The sequence below is a fragment of the Phaenicophaeus curvirostris genome, chromosome Z (assembly GCF_032191515.1).
Source record: "Phaenicophaeus curvirostris isolate KB17595 chromosome Z, BPBGC_Pcur_1.0, whole genome shotgun sequence".
Classification (NCBI taxonomy): Eukaryota; Metazoa; Chordata; class Aves; order Cuculiformes; family Cuculidae; genus Phaenicophaeus; species Phaenicophaeus curvirostris.
The window spans coordinates 60,616,588-60,633,336 of record NC_091431.1 but is presented as its reverse complement, the minus strand read 5'-3'; the positions used below and the strand labels follow the sequence as shown (position 1 = coordinate 60,633,336).

General features: G+C 41.8%; 1 protein-coding gene across 1 annotated transcript; it reads right to left on the bottom strand.

Moving 5' to 3' along the window:
* Positions 1–6,545: 6,545 nt before the first annotated feature.
* On the bottom strand, positions 6,546–16,214 carry CCL28 (C-C motif chemokine ligand 28). Its single transcript, XM_069880139.1, has 3 exons — positions 16,103–16,214; positions 7,497–7,623; positions 6,546–6,702 (listed from the first exon to the last, which is right to left on the bottom strand). The coding sequence occupies exons 1-3, from the start codon at positions 16,164–16,166 to the stop codon at positions 6,546–6,548; spliced, it is 348 nt and encodes a 115-aa protein (XP_069736240.1). The 5' UTR covers positions 16,167–16,214.
* Positions 16,215–16,749: the final 535 nt, after the last annotated feature.

The window sequence follows — 16,749 nt, the reverse complement described above, 5'->3', positions numbered from 1 at the left end:
AAGTTCTGCTCTGAGAATATAGAACTTCAATTCCTTCTTCCTATCACAAATAAGGACCCCAATTCCAAACCTCAAAGTGTGTCCTTGTTCTAGACTGAAAAATGAATTCCTAATGCCAGCACCTCATTATATGCTTTAGTGGCAAAATGTTTGCTGACATGGCGGTGCTTGGACTGTTCTGGCTTTAGAGAAGAACAGATGCTTGGGAGGAGATCGTAGAATCATAGAATGGTTTGAGTTGGAAAGGACTTTAAGGATCATCCAGTTCCAACCCCCCTGCCATAGGCAGGGATACCTCCCAGCAGATTAGGCTGCCCAAGGCCCCATCCAACCTGGCCTTGAACACCTTCAGGAATGGGGCATCCTCAACTTCTCTGGGCAACCTGTTCTAGTGCCTCGCCAGCCTCAAAGCAAAAGCTTTCTTCCTAATACCTACAATCTACATCTCCCTTCTTTTAGCTTAAAACCGCTCTCCCTTGTCCTATGACTCCACTCCCTGTTAAAGAGCCCCTCCCCAGCTTTCCTGTAGGCAGAGAGATGAAGAAGTCCGTCTCGTTAAATCTACTGGAGCTCATTTTTGGTGCTGTGAGTGCTCCCTGAGACCTTGCAACCCTTTCTACACTCCCTGGGGGCTTAGCTGCCAGTGTGTGATACTGGCTCCAGTACAATGTGCTCACATAAACTGGGGTGGGACTGTAGCGAAAAGAGCTGTGTGATGAGGAGCTCTGTGAAGCCTCCTCAGTGGCCTCTTCCCCTTCACTCAGGAGCTTGTCTGAGCTGTGCCATGGAGGTGCCTGTGCCTGGCTATGCCCCTTGCTGATTGTGACCCACTGACTTGACTTCCCAGCTTCACCTCCAATCTGCTCATCACTACTGATTTGTTTGGAAACCTGGGCTCTTGGCTGACCCTGCTTGCCATCACTGACCCTGCTCTACTTTTTTGTTTGGGCACTGTGCGAACAGGCCCTGGTCGGCGTGGTCACTGCCCTGCCTGCCTTGTTGTTGCGTTCAGCTCCTGGCTCACCTGCCCTTGCAGGGCACCCTGCCCTTGCTGCTCCTTGACAGCTTCGATCTGCTCACCAGTGAGCCTGCTCTTACATAGTGGTGGGGATTTTTTATGGTAAATGTCACACATGCTTTCAAAATGGCAAAAACAGAATTGGTTTCTGCAACTGTTTTTTTGGTTAGATGTGAACGGCAATCTTCTCATCTTTAGTGGATCTTCAAAGCTTGATCAAAGAAATGTGCCAAGGGGATAAAGATAAGCTTCAGGAGGTGATCGACATTATTGCTTTCTTTTCTGTGGTCCATGGTGCACAATGGTGAATGATATCCCACAGCCCTTGACATTAGCATCCTGTGTCATTGAAGATAGTATGACGTAGACGTGCAGGGAATCATTGGTATTAATTTGAAATCATATATTTGAAGAAAAAAAACCCCAAACAAAACATCAAATTACCACCTATAGCTGATAAAATTATAACCAATGATGAAGGAAATATAAATGGTAAAATGTGACAGACAGTTGCTGGATTTTCACAGTTTTAAAACTGAGGTTAAGGACATAGTGCAGTCCCAGTTTTTTAAATAATTACGTGAAGCTAAAGAGACCAGGTATCTAATCTACACTGCTAGAAGCAATATATAGAATCATAGAATCATAGAATAACCAGGTTGGAAGAGACCCACCAGATCATTGAGTCCAACCATTCCTATCAAACACTAAACCATGCCCCTCAGCACCTCATCCACCCGTGCCTTAAACACCTCCAGGGAAGGTGACACAACCACCTCCCTGGGCAGCCTGTTCCAGTGCCCAATGACCCTTTCTGTGAAAAATTTTTTCCTAATGTCCAGCCTAAACCTCCCCTGGTGCAGCTTGAGGCCATTCCCTCTTGTCCTGTCCCCTGTCACTTGGGAGAAGAGGCCAGCAGCCTCCTCTCTACAACCTCCTTTCAGGTAGTTGTAGAGAGCAATGAGGTCTCCCCTCAGCCTCCTCTTCTCCAGGCTAAACAACCCCAGCTCTCTCAGCCGCTCCTCATAAGGCCTGTTCTCCAGCCCCCTCACCAGCTTTGTTGCTCTTCTCTGGACTCGCTCCAGAGCCTCAACATCCTTCTTGTGGTGAGGGGCCCAGAACTATGTGTCTCCTCAGGACATTTCTGGGTACAGATGCTAATAAAAAGTTATATAAAGTCTTGCAGACTAGTTTGGTGTCTAATTCCTTATAGTCTAAGATCTACTATTCTTTCTTATTAATCAGTACACTTTATTTTATAACTGTTGTCAATAGCATTATTCTTTTTATTCAGCTTTATGAGTCTCCTATCTGCTTTTCCTTTTGCTGGGTGTATTTCAAGGGAATGCTTGCAGAAAAATTATTACTATTTCTTCACAAGAAAGGATTTGCCTGTACTGCAATTGCGATAGACTAAAATTGCTGTATATTAATTTCTTGTAAAGATTGCAGTAATAGCATTAAAGTTGTTATTGGTTCTTGTTCCAAATCTCTTATGTGATTAATTATAGTCCTCACACCAAATTATGCTCCAGACATGTGATTACCACTGTGAGAATGCAGGTAATTTTCCTTTTATGGCTTTAGAACTTAATCATTCTGTCCAGTGAAATTTTCCGTTGAGACGGTGTTCAGTAATTTGGGCTGACGTACTGAAATGAATGCTGCACCTTGGTAACCTGGGAACTGGAAACCTGAGAAGGGGGAGGTCCATCTCATAAAGATGATGTTATCAAAGAAACTCAGCATAACTCAGAATAACCTTGGAGCAGAAATGTGCTCAGATGATGCTAGTGAGATGACAAACATGCTTCTTCGTCCATTCAAATCAACTCCATTTTGTTAAAAAAGGAGTTTGGAGTTTCACCATTTTTCAGCATGTAAAAGTCTGTGCCGTCTCCTAATCCCATCCTATTTTGAAAGAAAAGTGTTTGTTCTCTGATGACTCACCTTTACTACTAGTTTAAGCTTGAGTATCAAATCTAGGGCACTGGTTTTGTATCAATAGACCCAACAGGTTCTTTTCTCCAGTTTAGTAATACTCAAGCAATCCTATCTGTGACTTTTTTTTCTAAGTGAGAGACAGAGACTGCCAGGTTAAGTTAGTAACTCTTAAAATAAACGAAACAGCCAGATGATCAAAGCTTTTTCTTAGAATTGTTTAAGAGTGAATTTATTAGCATTTTCAAGGATGCTAATTACAGGCCTAATTTGGATTTAATGCAGTGGAATCTAGGCTTCTAAGTCACTAAAATACTCGCTGGGGTTTTCAAATGCAGACAACTACATCTTTAGATGCCAAAACCCACTGAAAAGGGAGATTCAGCCAGCATTTTCAGGGAAAACAAAATCATGTGCTGCAATAATCTCTTCCACAAAAGAAGATGCTGGGATGACTTTACTGAAAAAAGTATTGATTTTATTGTGTTGCCAAGTACAAAATAGCAAAGGTCAAAACCAATGGTCAGGTACAGAGAGTGTGAGTTCACCCAAGTGAAGGTTTGGAACCTGGAAGGTTTTTCTTTATTTATGTGTCAGGTTCTACATTTGTGTGTCAGGGTTCAAGGATAAATGAAACAGTACTAGATAGCAGATCTTTATAGCACTGCTTTGACACTTCGCATACCAATATCAGGAAAGAAGGTTTTTTTAGACTGAATGACTTGTAGAAATTAATTCAATTCTCAAAAGAATGCCCAGGAACCCAAACTTGAAACATAGTTGGCATCTGGGAGACAACTTATGTCATCTCATAATCTCTCCATTTGGTCTACTTAATCCAAGTAATGCACACACTGAAGAACTAGGAGATGTAAATAAGATTGTCAAAGCCTGTCTTTTGAACTGGGGCCAGTAAATGCAAATATTTCAATAGTGGTTGAGTTGAATATCTGGCTGGGTCTTAAAATATTTGTGACATTGTAACAATTCCAGTTATTAATAGCTATAAAAATGCATTTAGGTTGCACTTTTCTGCTTGTAAACAGTATTTGTAAGAGGAGGAACTGCAGAGGAATTTGAAATTTGTATAATTTCAAATATTACACAAAGTATTATTATGTTGAACAGAAAAGAATGCAAGATTTGGGGGCCAGGAAAGCTGACAATACAGTAAGAGGTCACCACTAGGAAGCATATGATTGGCTCTAAACCAGAGAGAACCACACCTGCACTGCATCTTTACAGCCGGCAGAGGACAGATATGCAAACTAGGACTGTATGGAGTTTCCCAGCAGCCTGTGCCTAAACCAACAGGGACTTCGCTTTCTTCCCTTTCCCGTGATAGACTGAGTACTCAGGAGTTCCCACTCCTGATGGCAACACTGCTGTGGTTTCATCTTGAGCCACAGATTCACTTTTTCTTATCCAAACTGTTGGCTTGATTTCATTCCGTTCTTTCTCCAGTCTTCCAAACTTTCCTTGTTTGATTTTGCCAAGTGGCACTATTTAATGATTTTGTAAGTGAAACTGTCAGGTCGTTCATGGGGGCCTCAGACATGCCTGGAAAGTTAGTTGCATGCTCTAGTCCTGCGAAATGCTGAATATCCCCAACAGAACAGGCATGGAAATTAGCGTACACTACATACTTCAGCAGATACTTAGGGTACACTCCATACTCTCAAAAGGCCACCAGTTGCATTGACGGAAAAGCTATGAGGAGTTAAGAAACTATCTTAAACCCATCTAGAAATCTGTGACCCCAGAGGGAAGTGTGAAGGAAAAATCTGGAATCCAGAGCAGAACATGAGGAGGGAACCAGTAAAATCCTGATACTGTAGTGTAGTGTTTTTCAGCAATTCACCGTCCCTGGTGCTCTGCCGACCTGGGTCCAGGAGGACTGGATTCTGTCTAATACCTATTCACTGTATTCATGTGGCATCCTGGCAGTGTAACATCAGAGTGCAAATGAAATGGTGGAAAACGTGTGCCATTTCAGCTGGCATTAGCCAGGGCCACATCCTCTGCATCCCCGGCACGCAGAGCATGGTGTTTAGGAGGAAGACCTGTGTGTGTTCAGAGTTAGACAGCAATCACAGATCCTGCCCCTGCAGAAGCCTTCCTACTTGCCAGTTCTTCAGACAGAGGATAGAGCTATGCCTGTGTACATGAGGTACACAGTGTTCCCTAGAAACTGGAAGAAGAGTTAGATGAGTTGCCTCATCCCTTTTAGGAGGCTGTTGGCTTATCAGAGAAGAAAACTGTCTTGTATTCTCTTATATATTTTGGAATGAGGCAGTTTCTTTCATCAGCTATGCGTCTGTGGGAGTATGCTACCTATCCTCCAGTGACTTTGCTACAGATGTTCATCTTTGTTTTATTTAGGGAACCTATCAGCATCTGCTTCTACTGTAATCTGCCCTACTTTCTCCCATGTTGGCAGTATCTTGTTAGACATAACAATTACAAAACAAATACAAAGACGCACCTCTGAGGAGCTAAGTTAGGTCAAATGCAGTGAATGAAAACAAACAGTAACTAGCAGTGGAAGAGGAGGAAGAACAGAATTATGCTGTTGTGTTAAGTATTTTTGGCTCTGTAGGTAAATATTTTAAGTTTGCATTCTACGACACTTACTCTTTTTAAGACTTCTGTTCTCCCTCATTTGCTGCTTTCTCTGTATGTCTCTCTGAGGAAAAACACCTTTGACTGAGGTGGGTCTATGGAAATATTAAATCAGTCTGAAGTTTCCAAGGAAGGAGGGAGGGAATTGGAGGCTGTGCCACAAGGGAGAAGGCAGTGCCATATAGTAGGAGGGAGGCTATGAGGTGGGTAGATAGAATGGCATCATCCTTAGTCTTCAAAGAAAAGCCTTGATGTACATGTGCAATCCAAGAAATTCAGCGAAGGGAGTAGGAAAGACCCAGCTGGAAGATTTGAATAAGGGACTGAATGAACAATAGCAATCAAGGCTGTCTTTATTGCATAGCTTCAGATGCCATGCTTTGAGCCTGATGAACGGGCTCAGTTATTATCACAGGAATGATATTTCATGATAATAACAGCTAGGAGCAGAGATTGTTTGGAAAAGGTAAAAGGTACGTGGTTTGGTAAACTTAAGCTGAACTAGAATCTGGGAAGATATCTGTAAAATTATGTAAGAAGAAAAAAAAGATTAATGACTGGAAAAGTAGGAATATGAAAGGCAACAGCACAAAGATGATCACAGATAAGGAAGAGTAAGGACAAGAATGGGACTGGGAAAATGGAGCAGTGAGAAGGAGCTGCATACTGGCTTGTTAAAACAGAAATCAGTAGGGAGGTTGCCATGAAAGCAGAGTGGGAGAGAGAAGGATTTAAGTCTACCACTAGGTGTAGGAGATACAGCAAGACATTGTCAGGAACACTTTGTCACTTGGTTAGTAATCTGACCATCAGGTTTCTTATGTACAGGTAGTGTTTTCTGCTACAGCTTTCTCTAGCACATAGATATTTGCAAAGTCATATAAACGCTACAGTCATCCATCACTGATGTTGTATGTTATCAGTTCACGGTGTCATACGGCAAAGATGGGGCTTGTTTTACCCGTTACTGTTTCTTTTCTTTCTTTTTAATAATTTTCATTCTTCTCTGCTTTCTACTATGAGTTTTTTTTCTGGGAATCTTGTGCTTATTCTTCTTCATCCATTTTTTAACTTTTTTAATCCGTGGGCTCACGCAGAACTTTCTGCTTTCTATGTAAAGACTGCCAGAGCAAAAATTAGTTGTCAGTTTCAAAGAAAAACTGTAACACTTCCCCCTCCCCTTTAAAAAATATCATACTAATCACTCACATATGAAGACCACAAAGTTAGAACTGGTTAATCTTAAATTATAACTTATAGTATGTCTTCATTTTTGTCTGGTTTCAGATATGTAAATGTTAGGATCTAGTGTTTACATGATTACACTGGTCTTCCAAAGTCTGAAAAAAACTTTACTATTTCAGTGGTCTGAAAAGAACCAGAGTGCAAAGCAGTACATTTCTATGGCTGACGAATAGATAGATCACTACTATTATTGTTGTTGTTGTTGCTGCTATTGTTATTGTCACAATAATCATACAAACATCTAGAAATAGGAAAGTCCAAGATTTGTTTGAAATTTATTAATTGAAGCCAAACAGTGTGATAGTGTGCCAGCCAAAAAAAAAGAAAAAGAAATAGGTGAATTAAAAAAGTAAAATTGATTTAATGAGTTTAGGCAGGGTTTGTAGAGGATCAATAGTTGGAAAAAAAACCAGAGAAGTCCTAAGGTGCATGAGTCCTTCAGTTCTGAAAACAAAGCAAGTGTCAAAGTTAGTGCAGGCTGAATAGCAATCAGTATTACTACTGAAAAGGGGGATTCAGTTTTAGCAGTCAGAAGTGTACATAGCACAAGGAAAGACACAATTTTGTTTTTCATTGAATTTAGCATTCTAAGATTCTTCTTATTTAAACCATTCCTAATAGGTTTTAACTTGACAATATCCTCACAGTGAAGACCCAAAACATGTCTTACATAACAGCTTCTAGGTGACACAGGCCATCCGCTTTCTGCAGTTCAAACCTCTCCACTCTTCGGAGAATTCCTTTGGGGATTTCATCCGAAATTTTCATGCAACAGTTAAAGGCCCCAGGGAACAAAGCTAAAAATAATAATAACAATGTTAGAAACAACATAGGTATGAAGGGGACAAATCACAGCTTGACTTCACAGAAACACTGAATGGTTGAGGTTGGAAGGGACCTCTAGAAGTCATCTGGTCCAAACTCCCTGCTCAAGGAGGGCCACCCAGACCAGCTTGCTCAGAACCATGTCCAGACATCTTTTTAATATCTCCAAGGATGAAGACTCCACAGCAAATCTGAGAAGCCTGCTCCGGTGTTTGACCACCCACACAACAACAAAAGTGTTTTCCCATGTTCAAGTTGAATTTAATGTGTTTTAAATAGTGACTATTGCCTTTTATCCTGTTAATGGGCAAAATGTCCTGTCAATACTGCAAAGAGCTCCCTCTTCTTTCATTCCCATCAGGTATGGGTATGATGGTTTCAATGCCTTGATGAGAACTCCCTTGAGCCTTCTCTAGGCTAAACAGTCTCAGCCCTCTCAGCCTTTCCTCAGTCCTCTCAGCCTTTCCTCATATGCAAGACACCTCAGTCCCCTCAGCGTCTTTGTGGCCTTCAGATGGAGTCTAACCAGTAGCTCCATGTCTCTCTTGCCCAGAGAGCCCAGCACTGGACTCAGCATTCCAGATGTGGCCTCACTTGTGCTGAGTAAAGGGAAGGATCAATTTGCTTGACCCTGTGACCAATGCCCCTTGCTCTGACACCTGGTAATGTGAATAGCATAACTAATGTCATTTTATAAGGCAAGCAGCCATTCTCTGTGGCCAAGCAAGTCACCTATGCATTCCCTTTCCCTCATTATCAGGCCCTGAAGGTCTTGTGAACCACGTAGACAGACCAAACAGGTTTTTTTCTTCCCTTTCCTACTGGCTTTCGGCATGTGCTGCTGCCTGGTGTTATTCCTTCTCTCATATGGGACTTCTCTTGTCCCCTTGTTGGATATCATGAGATACTTTTCTGCCCATTTCTACAGCCTGTTGAAGTCCACAGCTTAGAGGAGGTGATCCTTGATTATCAGCCAGATCTCCTTAACCATTTTTTTCTCCATGGTCATATTCCATGGGATTCTTCCAAGTAGGCCTAAAAGTTTTTGTAAACCTGCTCTCCTGAAATCAAGGGCTGTGGTCTTTGTTTTGCCTTGCTCCCTTCTCCTAGGATCTTGAACTTAACCATCTCATGGACACTGCAGCCAATGTTGCCTCTGACTTTCACATCCCTGACCAGTCCTTCCCTGTTTGCGAGTATCTGGTCCAACTGACTGCTTTTCCTTGTTAATGCCCTGGTTACTTTTGCTGGAAGGCATCAACAGTGCATTGGAGCAATCTTGTAGATTGCATGAGCACTGCTGTATTGTCCTTCCAGCAGATTCCAGGCTGGTTAAAGTGCCCCATGAGGACCAGGGCCTATGAAAGTGAGGCTTTCCCCATCTCTTTGAAGAAAACTTCATCTAATTTTGGTGAGGAGGTCTATAACAGACACCAACTACAATGCCACCCATGTTGTTCTGCCTGCTAATCCTAACCCATAAACTTTCAGTTGGCTCATCATCTATCCACAGGTGCAGCTCCCCGCATTCCTGTCACCCTCTTGCATAAAGGGCAACTTCCTCTCCTCTCCTTTCAGTCTGTTTTGTCCACATCCTTTTACTGCAGCACAGCAGTCGTGTAACCCATTCCACCGCATCTGTGACCCCAGTGCTAGCCCTGTAACAGAAGACAGACTTCTGACTCCTCCTGTTTGTTCCCCCTGCTGCACCAACTAGTGGAAGGGCATTTCAAAGAAATGTCAAGGGTTAGTTAACTTAGTTAGATATCACTTTCTCAGCTTCTCCCACAAGATAGGTGGCTGGTTTTGTTGTTTGAAGAAGTTTCCTACACCTCTGCTTGCGCACACATATGCAAAGGCTTGTTACAGCGAAATAAAAATTAAAAGAAGAGATTCAGATGTTGTATTCCTGGAAGAAGATCACCAACGCTAATGACACAGGAAGTGTCAGAAGTATAATTTAAAAGCTCTGCCTTTTGAAGCTGAATCAAGCCCATTATCTTTCGTCTACTAGCGCTCTTGCTGGGTTTTGTGTTTTCTTTTACCCTAAGGGCCCCTGTGGCTGAACATGTCTCCGCTGGGGAATCATCCGCAGCTGCTAATACCATCTTGGAAATAAAACGTCGCTGAACATTAAAAAGCAGATCATAAGTTGAGATTTTTTTAATGTCAAAACCTAGCCTTTTGGTGTTTGAGTTTTTTCTGCTCTAGCACAGAAACAAATCTTCTAAAAGGGATTCCCTCCATCAGCTCAAGGATAAGCAAACCTAAGTGGCTCAGTGATTTATCTAGGATGTGAGGGTCTCAGGATCAAGCCCCTGCCTCAAAGTGAGCACAGCAAGGACTCTTGTGTCACAGTCCATCAACTAATCTGGGAGAAGTGGGGACAGAGTCTTCTTCCTGTTTGTTTTGGTTAATTTTTTTTCCTAGCCTATAGATTGTACTGTTCCTTAAGTAATCATTTAGCCTTGGATTGTAAGCCATAAAGCAAGAATAAAGAAGGAAGAGAATCAATTTTAGTTCCTGTAAGCAGGAGAGAAGAAGTCTGCTCAAAAGTTCTCATGTTAGCAAGAAGATTGTGTGCTCTGTCCCTTACAAGAGTGTTCACTGAGTGCTGGAGTAATGGAAGATACCAGGAAAGCTGCAGCAGTGATCTTGTGCAGCTGGCAGAGTAGCAGGAGTTGCCAAAGACCACACTGTGCACTGGAGCTTGCAGGGAACTTTTGTACTGGTGGGGTTGATGACAAAGCCCTGGGGTTTCACAGATCGAAGGGAGGGTGAAAGAGAGCAGCTGGCTTAGCAGTTGCCTCCTCAGCAACCCAGAGAGGAGGACTATAAATAATCAGTGTAGAAGGATTAATTAAGTGTTGAATGTTACCTGTCTGCTTTCCTTGTTGTCCTTTGCTTTTCTCTGACAGCACACTGCTTGTGAAGCCAATTAGTTGAGGTTTGCAAATAGCAATTCGGCTCAATTAAACCACTAAGTTTAATTTTTTTTTCCTGAGTCTCAGGAGATGGGGTGCTGCTCTACAGCTCTGTTGGCCAGTCCATTATTACCATAACTGTGCTCTAATCCCACAACTGGGAAAGAATCAGGAGGTTTTGTTTCATATTTTTCAGTGGCATCTGAATACTTCAATCTTGCAGAAGAGTCCACTGGAGCAAGTTAAGCACCCTTGCAGAAAGCAAGCAAGATGTTGACTGGAAAAATACCTTCACTCATGCCACATTCTGTCCCAAGGATGCCCATGAAAGATATCATTTTCAAATACATGGTTTGTGGAATACAATAATGCTGAACTTTTCATTACATTTAACATTTACATTGATTTAATATGCTATATATAGCTTTACCAATTTCAAAAGAAGTAGAGAGAAAGAAAGCTTTGCCTTTCTAGCAGGAATAAGGTGTTTGGCATATTTGAATAAAATCCACTTGAGTTTTTCTTAAATATATATATATATATATAAAAAGAAAAACCCTGAAGTTCTGAATTATTTTGAAACAGTACTTGTTGTTCAAGGAACATAGTCCAAGAATTTAACTTAAACTTCTTACAATGCTTTGTTTCCTTGGAAGCCTATCAAATCTTGGTGGCATAGCATTAAGTCACTTTCTTAGGGCTGAAATGATCAAAAGCAATTGGCAGCTAGAGGTTACTGTTTTCACCTGCATTCAGCTAAACCTGTTAGAAGCTCCTTTAATAAAATGTTGCTCCTAAATGGAAAAGATTCCTAAACTCTTTGAGACTTGGTGAGTTTGAATTGATGTGATAACAGTGAAGCACTGCAGAATGAAGCACAGAGAAAATGGCTCTGATGGAACAAGACCTTTGTGAATACTGATAATTATAGATGTCTTCACACTTCTGTTGATCAGTATCAAGCCACTTTGACTGCCAAAGCTTTCTTTTTCTGTTTCCTATCTGATACGTGGCCAAATTCAGTCCACCGAGAGTTTTCTCATACTTAATGCTTTGTGGTTTTCATCATCATTCTCAAAACTTGAGAGCTACATGTTAAACAGCTGAGGAAGACCATGTTATCTAGGGTTCAGGCAAGAAATATTAAAAGCGATTGTTGTTGCCTGCTCAGTCTCTAGGGCAACAAAGAACATTTCCCTCCTTCTTCAATTTTGGGCTGATATTCTTAGATTTGCCTGCCCATTTTGTGAAAATGTAGTGCCTGATGAAGACCCCTCCTACAGCACAGAGTGGCTGTTCTGCTGCTCTGTGGCTGTGGTGTTGAGGCAGGTAGGACTGGATTAATGTCTCAACATGGGCAAAGCAGACCATGGGCAAGGAGAAGCAAAGTTGGATTGTTTCAGCTGGGCTGTTCTGTAGAAAATTTCAGGCAGCAGGACAGACCTTTGCCTCATATTTGAACTGAAAGAGGGGTGGGAGGCAGATAGAGAAAAAAGAGGAGACAAAGCTATATGGAAATAGATGGTGAGTGATGGAGCTATTGTGTTCCCTATCCCTGTGCTTGCTTATAACTACGCATGGTTTTATTTTGGCCAGAATTTAGTGTTTTGGCCAAGTTTTTCCTGGTCCCTCCTGAATCCTGCTGGCAGCAGAGCGGAGCCTGTCAGTACTGCTGGTAGAGCACTTGACTCCGTGAACTGGATGTGACCTATGTACTGCTGAATGAAAGGCCATGCTGTAGACATGCCTCTGTGTAACAAAAACCCCAGATAGTTCTTGCACTACACAAACTAAGGGAGCCCAGCAAAGATGCACAGAGTTATTAAGCAGAACAGTTCCCCCAGTATAATGTGTGGTCTGAGGGGCAGCTTCTGTTGCACCATGAGACCCATAAACCCGAGGCAGTTTTTGTATCTACACTGAAATGTGAGACCTGCTGCTAAAGTGCCTCAAGTTCACCGTGAACTGATGCAGCTCAGCACTGATTGCACAACTTTGGTACACCTGGGGCCATTCGCAGAAGGCAAGAGTGTTTCCTGATGGAATTCTTTTGTGTTTATAAAGAAGGCTTTGTACACCTGGAGAAAAAAAAACCCTTTGCATCAATTAATTGGATTAACATCTTGTTCAGTCAGAACATGATATGTACTGAAATGCTCTGGTCTTAATACAGCCAATTCCATAGTTGTTGGCTTAGGGTTGCAGAACCCAGGCTCTCTGTTTGGAAAGGAATTTACTACCACATCATCTACACTTTGCATTAATCACTGTAAGGCAGCTCATTTAGTACTCATTTGCTCATGAAGCTGCCGGAATATGTTCCTTTCCTTTGAAACAAACTTCAGACTATGTTAAGGGTTCAATACCTCAAAGCAAGTCTTTTCAGCTTAACCTAAAGCAAATCAGTAACTATTTCATTATGCAGAAGGCTCTGATCTTGATTGGCAGGTGAACAAAGCAGGATGCTATAATCCTCAGCAAATGTCATGTAGCTGTACTCTGTAAAAACAAGGACGTTGCTTAATAACTAGAGATGAGAGGGAACTCAAATGCTGAAAAATGCATCCTACTGTTTTGACTGCATGGTAATACACACAGTTAAAGCATAATTCTGAGAGAGAGAAAAACAGAAGATAGGAGAGTTTCTAAGTGATACCTGCTGTAGTAGTGGAAATAATGGTTAATAAAGTATAAATCGTAATTATAAATATGTAAATCATACTATATAATTTTTTTCTGGCCAAGAATAAATACAAATTAAGTTATGCAGCAATGCTTTTCCTGCTCTGCTATGAGTACTGCTATTAATATTAACAATTTCAAGGCTGGAAGGCTGACTGGTGATGGACAGATAGGTATATTGTATAGTTCATGATTTACAAATAGGTCTTTCTCCAACAAATCACTAATAGTTTGCAAGAAGTCTGCTCTCCTACAACATCCTCAGTACTCTGGGCCACAGAGCATCAGGGAAAGACAGGGTGAAAACTGGCAAAACAGCATGTAATATTAATGTGGTCAAATAAACAGTAGTTTCCAGTGCCTTATTGGAAGGTGAAATTTCTGCTACTCCTAGCAAAAAATCAAGCCACATAATATCTTGCAGATGAAGATGCAAAAAGAAGCTGTTGTGTGAATATACACCTATTTTTTTCTATAAACAATGTAATTTGATAAGTGGGAACCCGTTTCCCACACTGCACAGATCACTCCCACTCTGACCAGACCAGTATTACTTGAATAATTTCACTAGAATAACTCCAACTAACTCTTTTGGGAAGACCTGGACAGTTTTATTTCATTGTCAGTGTAGCTTTTATAACTTATTTTTAATGTTTTCACTGTGTAGGGATTACCAGATTTCTCTCTTCATGTCAAGATGAAACACACATAGGAGCTTCTGAAAGAACTTCTGTCTTCTTAAATTGAAGTTCAAACCAACCAACTTGGAAATAAGTGCTCTTGTTCAACCTGCTGCATGCTCTGCCATGTAGTTCTGCCCCACTTCACTGCAGGTGTGGCAGCATCTGATGCTCTGTAAATCCCTGGCACTGCGATGGGATGATGGAAGACCAGCAGTGGATTTTTTCAAGTTAAATTACAAAAACTTCTTTGGAATTATATTAAGAACAACAAACACACACACACAAAATAAAAAGACAAGAAAAATCCAGCATCCCCATTACACTCTACAAAACACTCTTGATCTCTTCATTTTTCAGCACTGTTGGGCAGGTCTAGGACAAGTCTCTATTGCCAATCCTCTGTGGCCACTCTCTGTCAGACAAGTCTCCCTGACCAAGCCTCCACGGCCAACTCTCCATGAGGACAACCCTCCATGGTGAACCTCAAACCCCAGCCCTTCGTGTGAGGAGTCGGCCTTGCAGAGTAAGCCATGTAGAGCCGTCCCACAGAGAGTTGTTCCACAGAGAATGTTCTCGAGAAAAGTCGCCTGCCATGGAGAGCTGGCCATGGAGAATTGGCTGTGCAGAGCTGTCCCGTTCTGCTGCCAGGCAGAGCTGTGCTCCTGCCTCTGGCTGGGTGTAATTCTGGCTGTCAGATGGCTTTTCCAGCTTCCGTCAACAGCTACCAATCCACATCCACGAGCAATGGAAACTTTGGCAATTTTGCATGTATCAGCCCAAATCTTAATTGTATGTCTATACTGTGACCCTGAAATAAACGGATGCATAATGGTCAGCCTAAGAAGCCTAATGCTAGTTAGGGTTAACATTTAATCTAGTTCAGATCAGTGTAATGTCTGCCTGTAGTTAGATGGGCGCACTCAGTTCTGCCCATTTTTTATTGAGGGTTCTGCTGTTTGAATGTTGTTGCTAAGTATGAGGCGTGTTTGCATGAGGAAAGTTAGGTAGCAAAAGTATTTGCCCCATGCCAGATGGTTCAGAATAAAAGAAAGTGTTCTAAGAGAACCTTTACTTTGACCTGTGTGTATACGTGCCAGTCCTGTTGTGCAAGACCTTGATGAGTGGCCAGATCATAAATCTAATAGAAGAGCATTTACAGAGCCTTCCTATGCCAGCAGGTGCAGTGGCCATCTTAACAGCATAAAGTTTTAAGGCAGATTTTGTTCACCTGTTGTCTAAATTCTCAAGGAACTCCACAGTTCCTACTCCTACTGAATCCTGTGTGGCTTAAGAAAGGAGCATCTCAGAGGCTGCAGTCGTCCAAAATTTATGTTGTATTCTCTGCGAATAAAGCTTATTTTACTGTAGAAAATGACAAACAAAAACTAAGAATTCAAGCACAGCAATGGCTAATCTGTTTTGAAAACTTTTTAATTCTGATGAAAATGCAAGCAGAAAAAAACCCAAGTCTCATTACACCTCCCAAATCCATGAGACATACTCCACCAAATTAGAGACACCTGCATGCAAAACTGCGTTTCTGCAGAGAGAAATCAGTTACGTAAAGTTTTTCATAAAAATTTTTCTGAGATCTTTGCCATCCAGGACAAATTTAACTTTGAAGGAAAAAGACCAAATTATTTTCTAAGCATATTCCCTTTCAAGAAGCGTGGAAAGGAGGAAACTACAGATGGACTAGAGATATCCCTTTAAACAAACAGTGAAATTTTATTAGGTGTTCCCTCAGGAACACTGCCTTAAAGGTCTTATACCTTCAGCATATAAATATCTCAGCTACAACGTTCTCGATAATGTTTGCTATGACAAATGACCCACTTGGCTTTTCCTTGCTTAAGCCATTTTACAGAATCACAAAGTCCTCACAACTGTTGCGGAAACATTGAGGAAATTCTCAGGTGAAGCTCTGGCTCCACTGGAAAAAAAAAAGCCAATTGTTGTGTTCGGTACAGTTTAAGACAGACAGGTTTAACTTTTTTAATCTTCCATGCTGCAGCATAGATATTTAAGCTATCATCTGTGGTCCCGTACACAGCCACAAAGGCTCAAGCAGACACAATTCTGAGTAGATACCTGCTGGTCTTTTTAAGTTTAATTTTCAGGAGACAGAAGCATGGAAATAGATAATGTACAATTATACTTACTCTCAGACGTCTGACTAACCGTGACTGCTAGAATGACAAAAACAGTGACCGAGTTCACATCCATTCCTCCTGGGAGCTGAGGGAAGCACAGTCACAGAGCCGGTGCTGAGCTGCAGGAACTAATGCCCGACCCTACCTGCTGGTTGCTGGGAATAAGCGTGACTCAAAGCCCCACCCTGAGCAGCAGCTCGACGTCGCTCCATCCCGTGTGGCACTACGGACCTCAGCAGAGATCTACTTCTCACCTGTAGGTGTGAGGCTTAAGTGTTTTGCCAGTTGGGAAACCAGGCTATTTTTCATGGAGTACTCCCAAGATCACACTGCCTTGTGGTTAGATCTCCATATCACTCCTCACTGATGGGGCTCTTCAACAATAGAAACACAGAAGCCAGAAACACTTCAGGAACAAGTATATGCAGGATTAAGACAGAAAAAAACCCCTGCTATCAGATATCATCTCTGTGAATGCTAAACCTGTGATGTTGTGGACCAAACCTGCTGCCATGTGAACAGGCACAGCCTCAAAAAGACCCTACCCTTGCACAAGTTTTGCGTTTCACCTCTGCATGTTCAGCCTGCAAGGACCTCGAGCAAGGGCTGTGTTATTCAGCACATCTTAGACTTACTGCCTTTTTGCCCACTGGTCA

Bases quoted from the DNA above. Each gene is read 5' to 3' on its own strand.
- CCL28 (XM_069880139.1), bottom strand. From the start codon at position 16,166: ATGGATGTGAACTCGGTCACTGTTTTTGTCATTCTAGCAGTCACGGTT. The intron at 7,624-16,102 runs GTAAGTATAATT...TATTATTTTTAG, and splicing joins GGTTAGTCAGACGTCTGAGA to CTTTGTTCCCTGGGGCCTTT. The intron at 6,703-7,496 runs GTAAGACATGTT...TTGCTCTGGCAG, and splicing joins TGTCACCTAGAAGCTGTTAT to TCTTTACATAGAAAGCAGAA.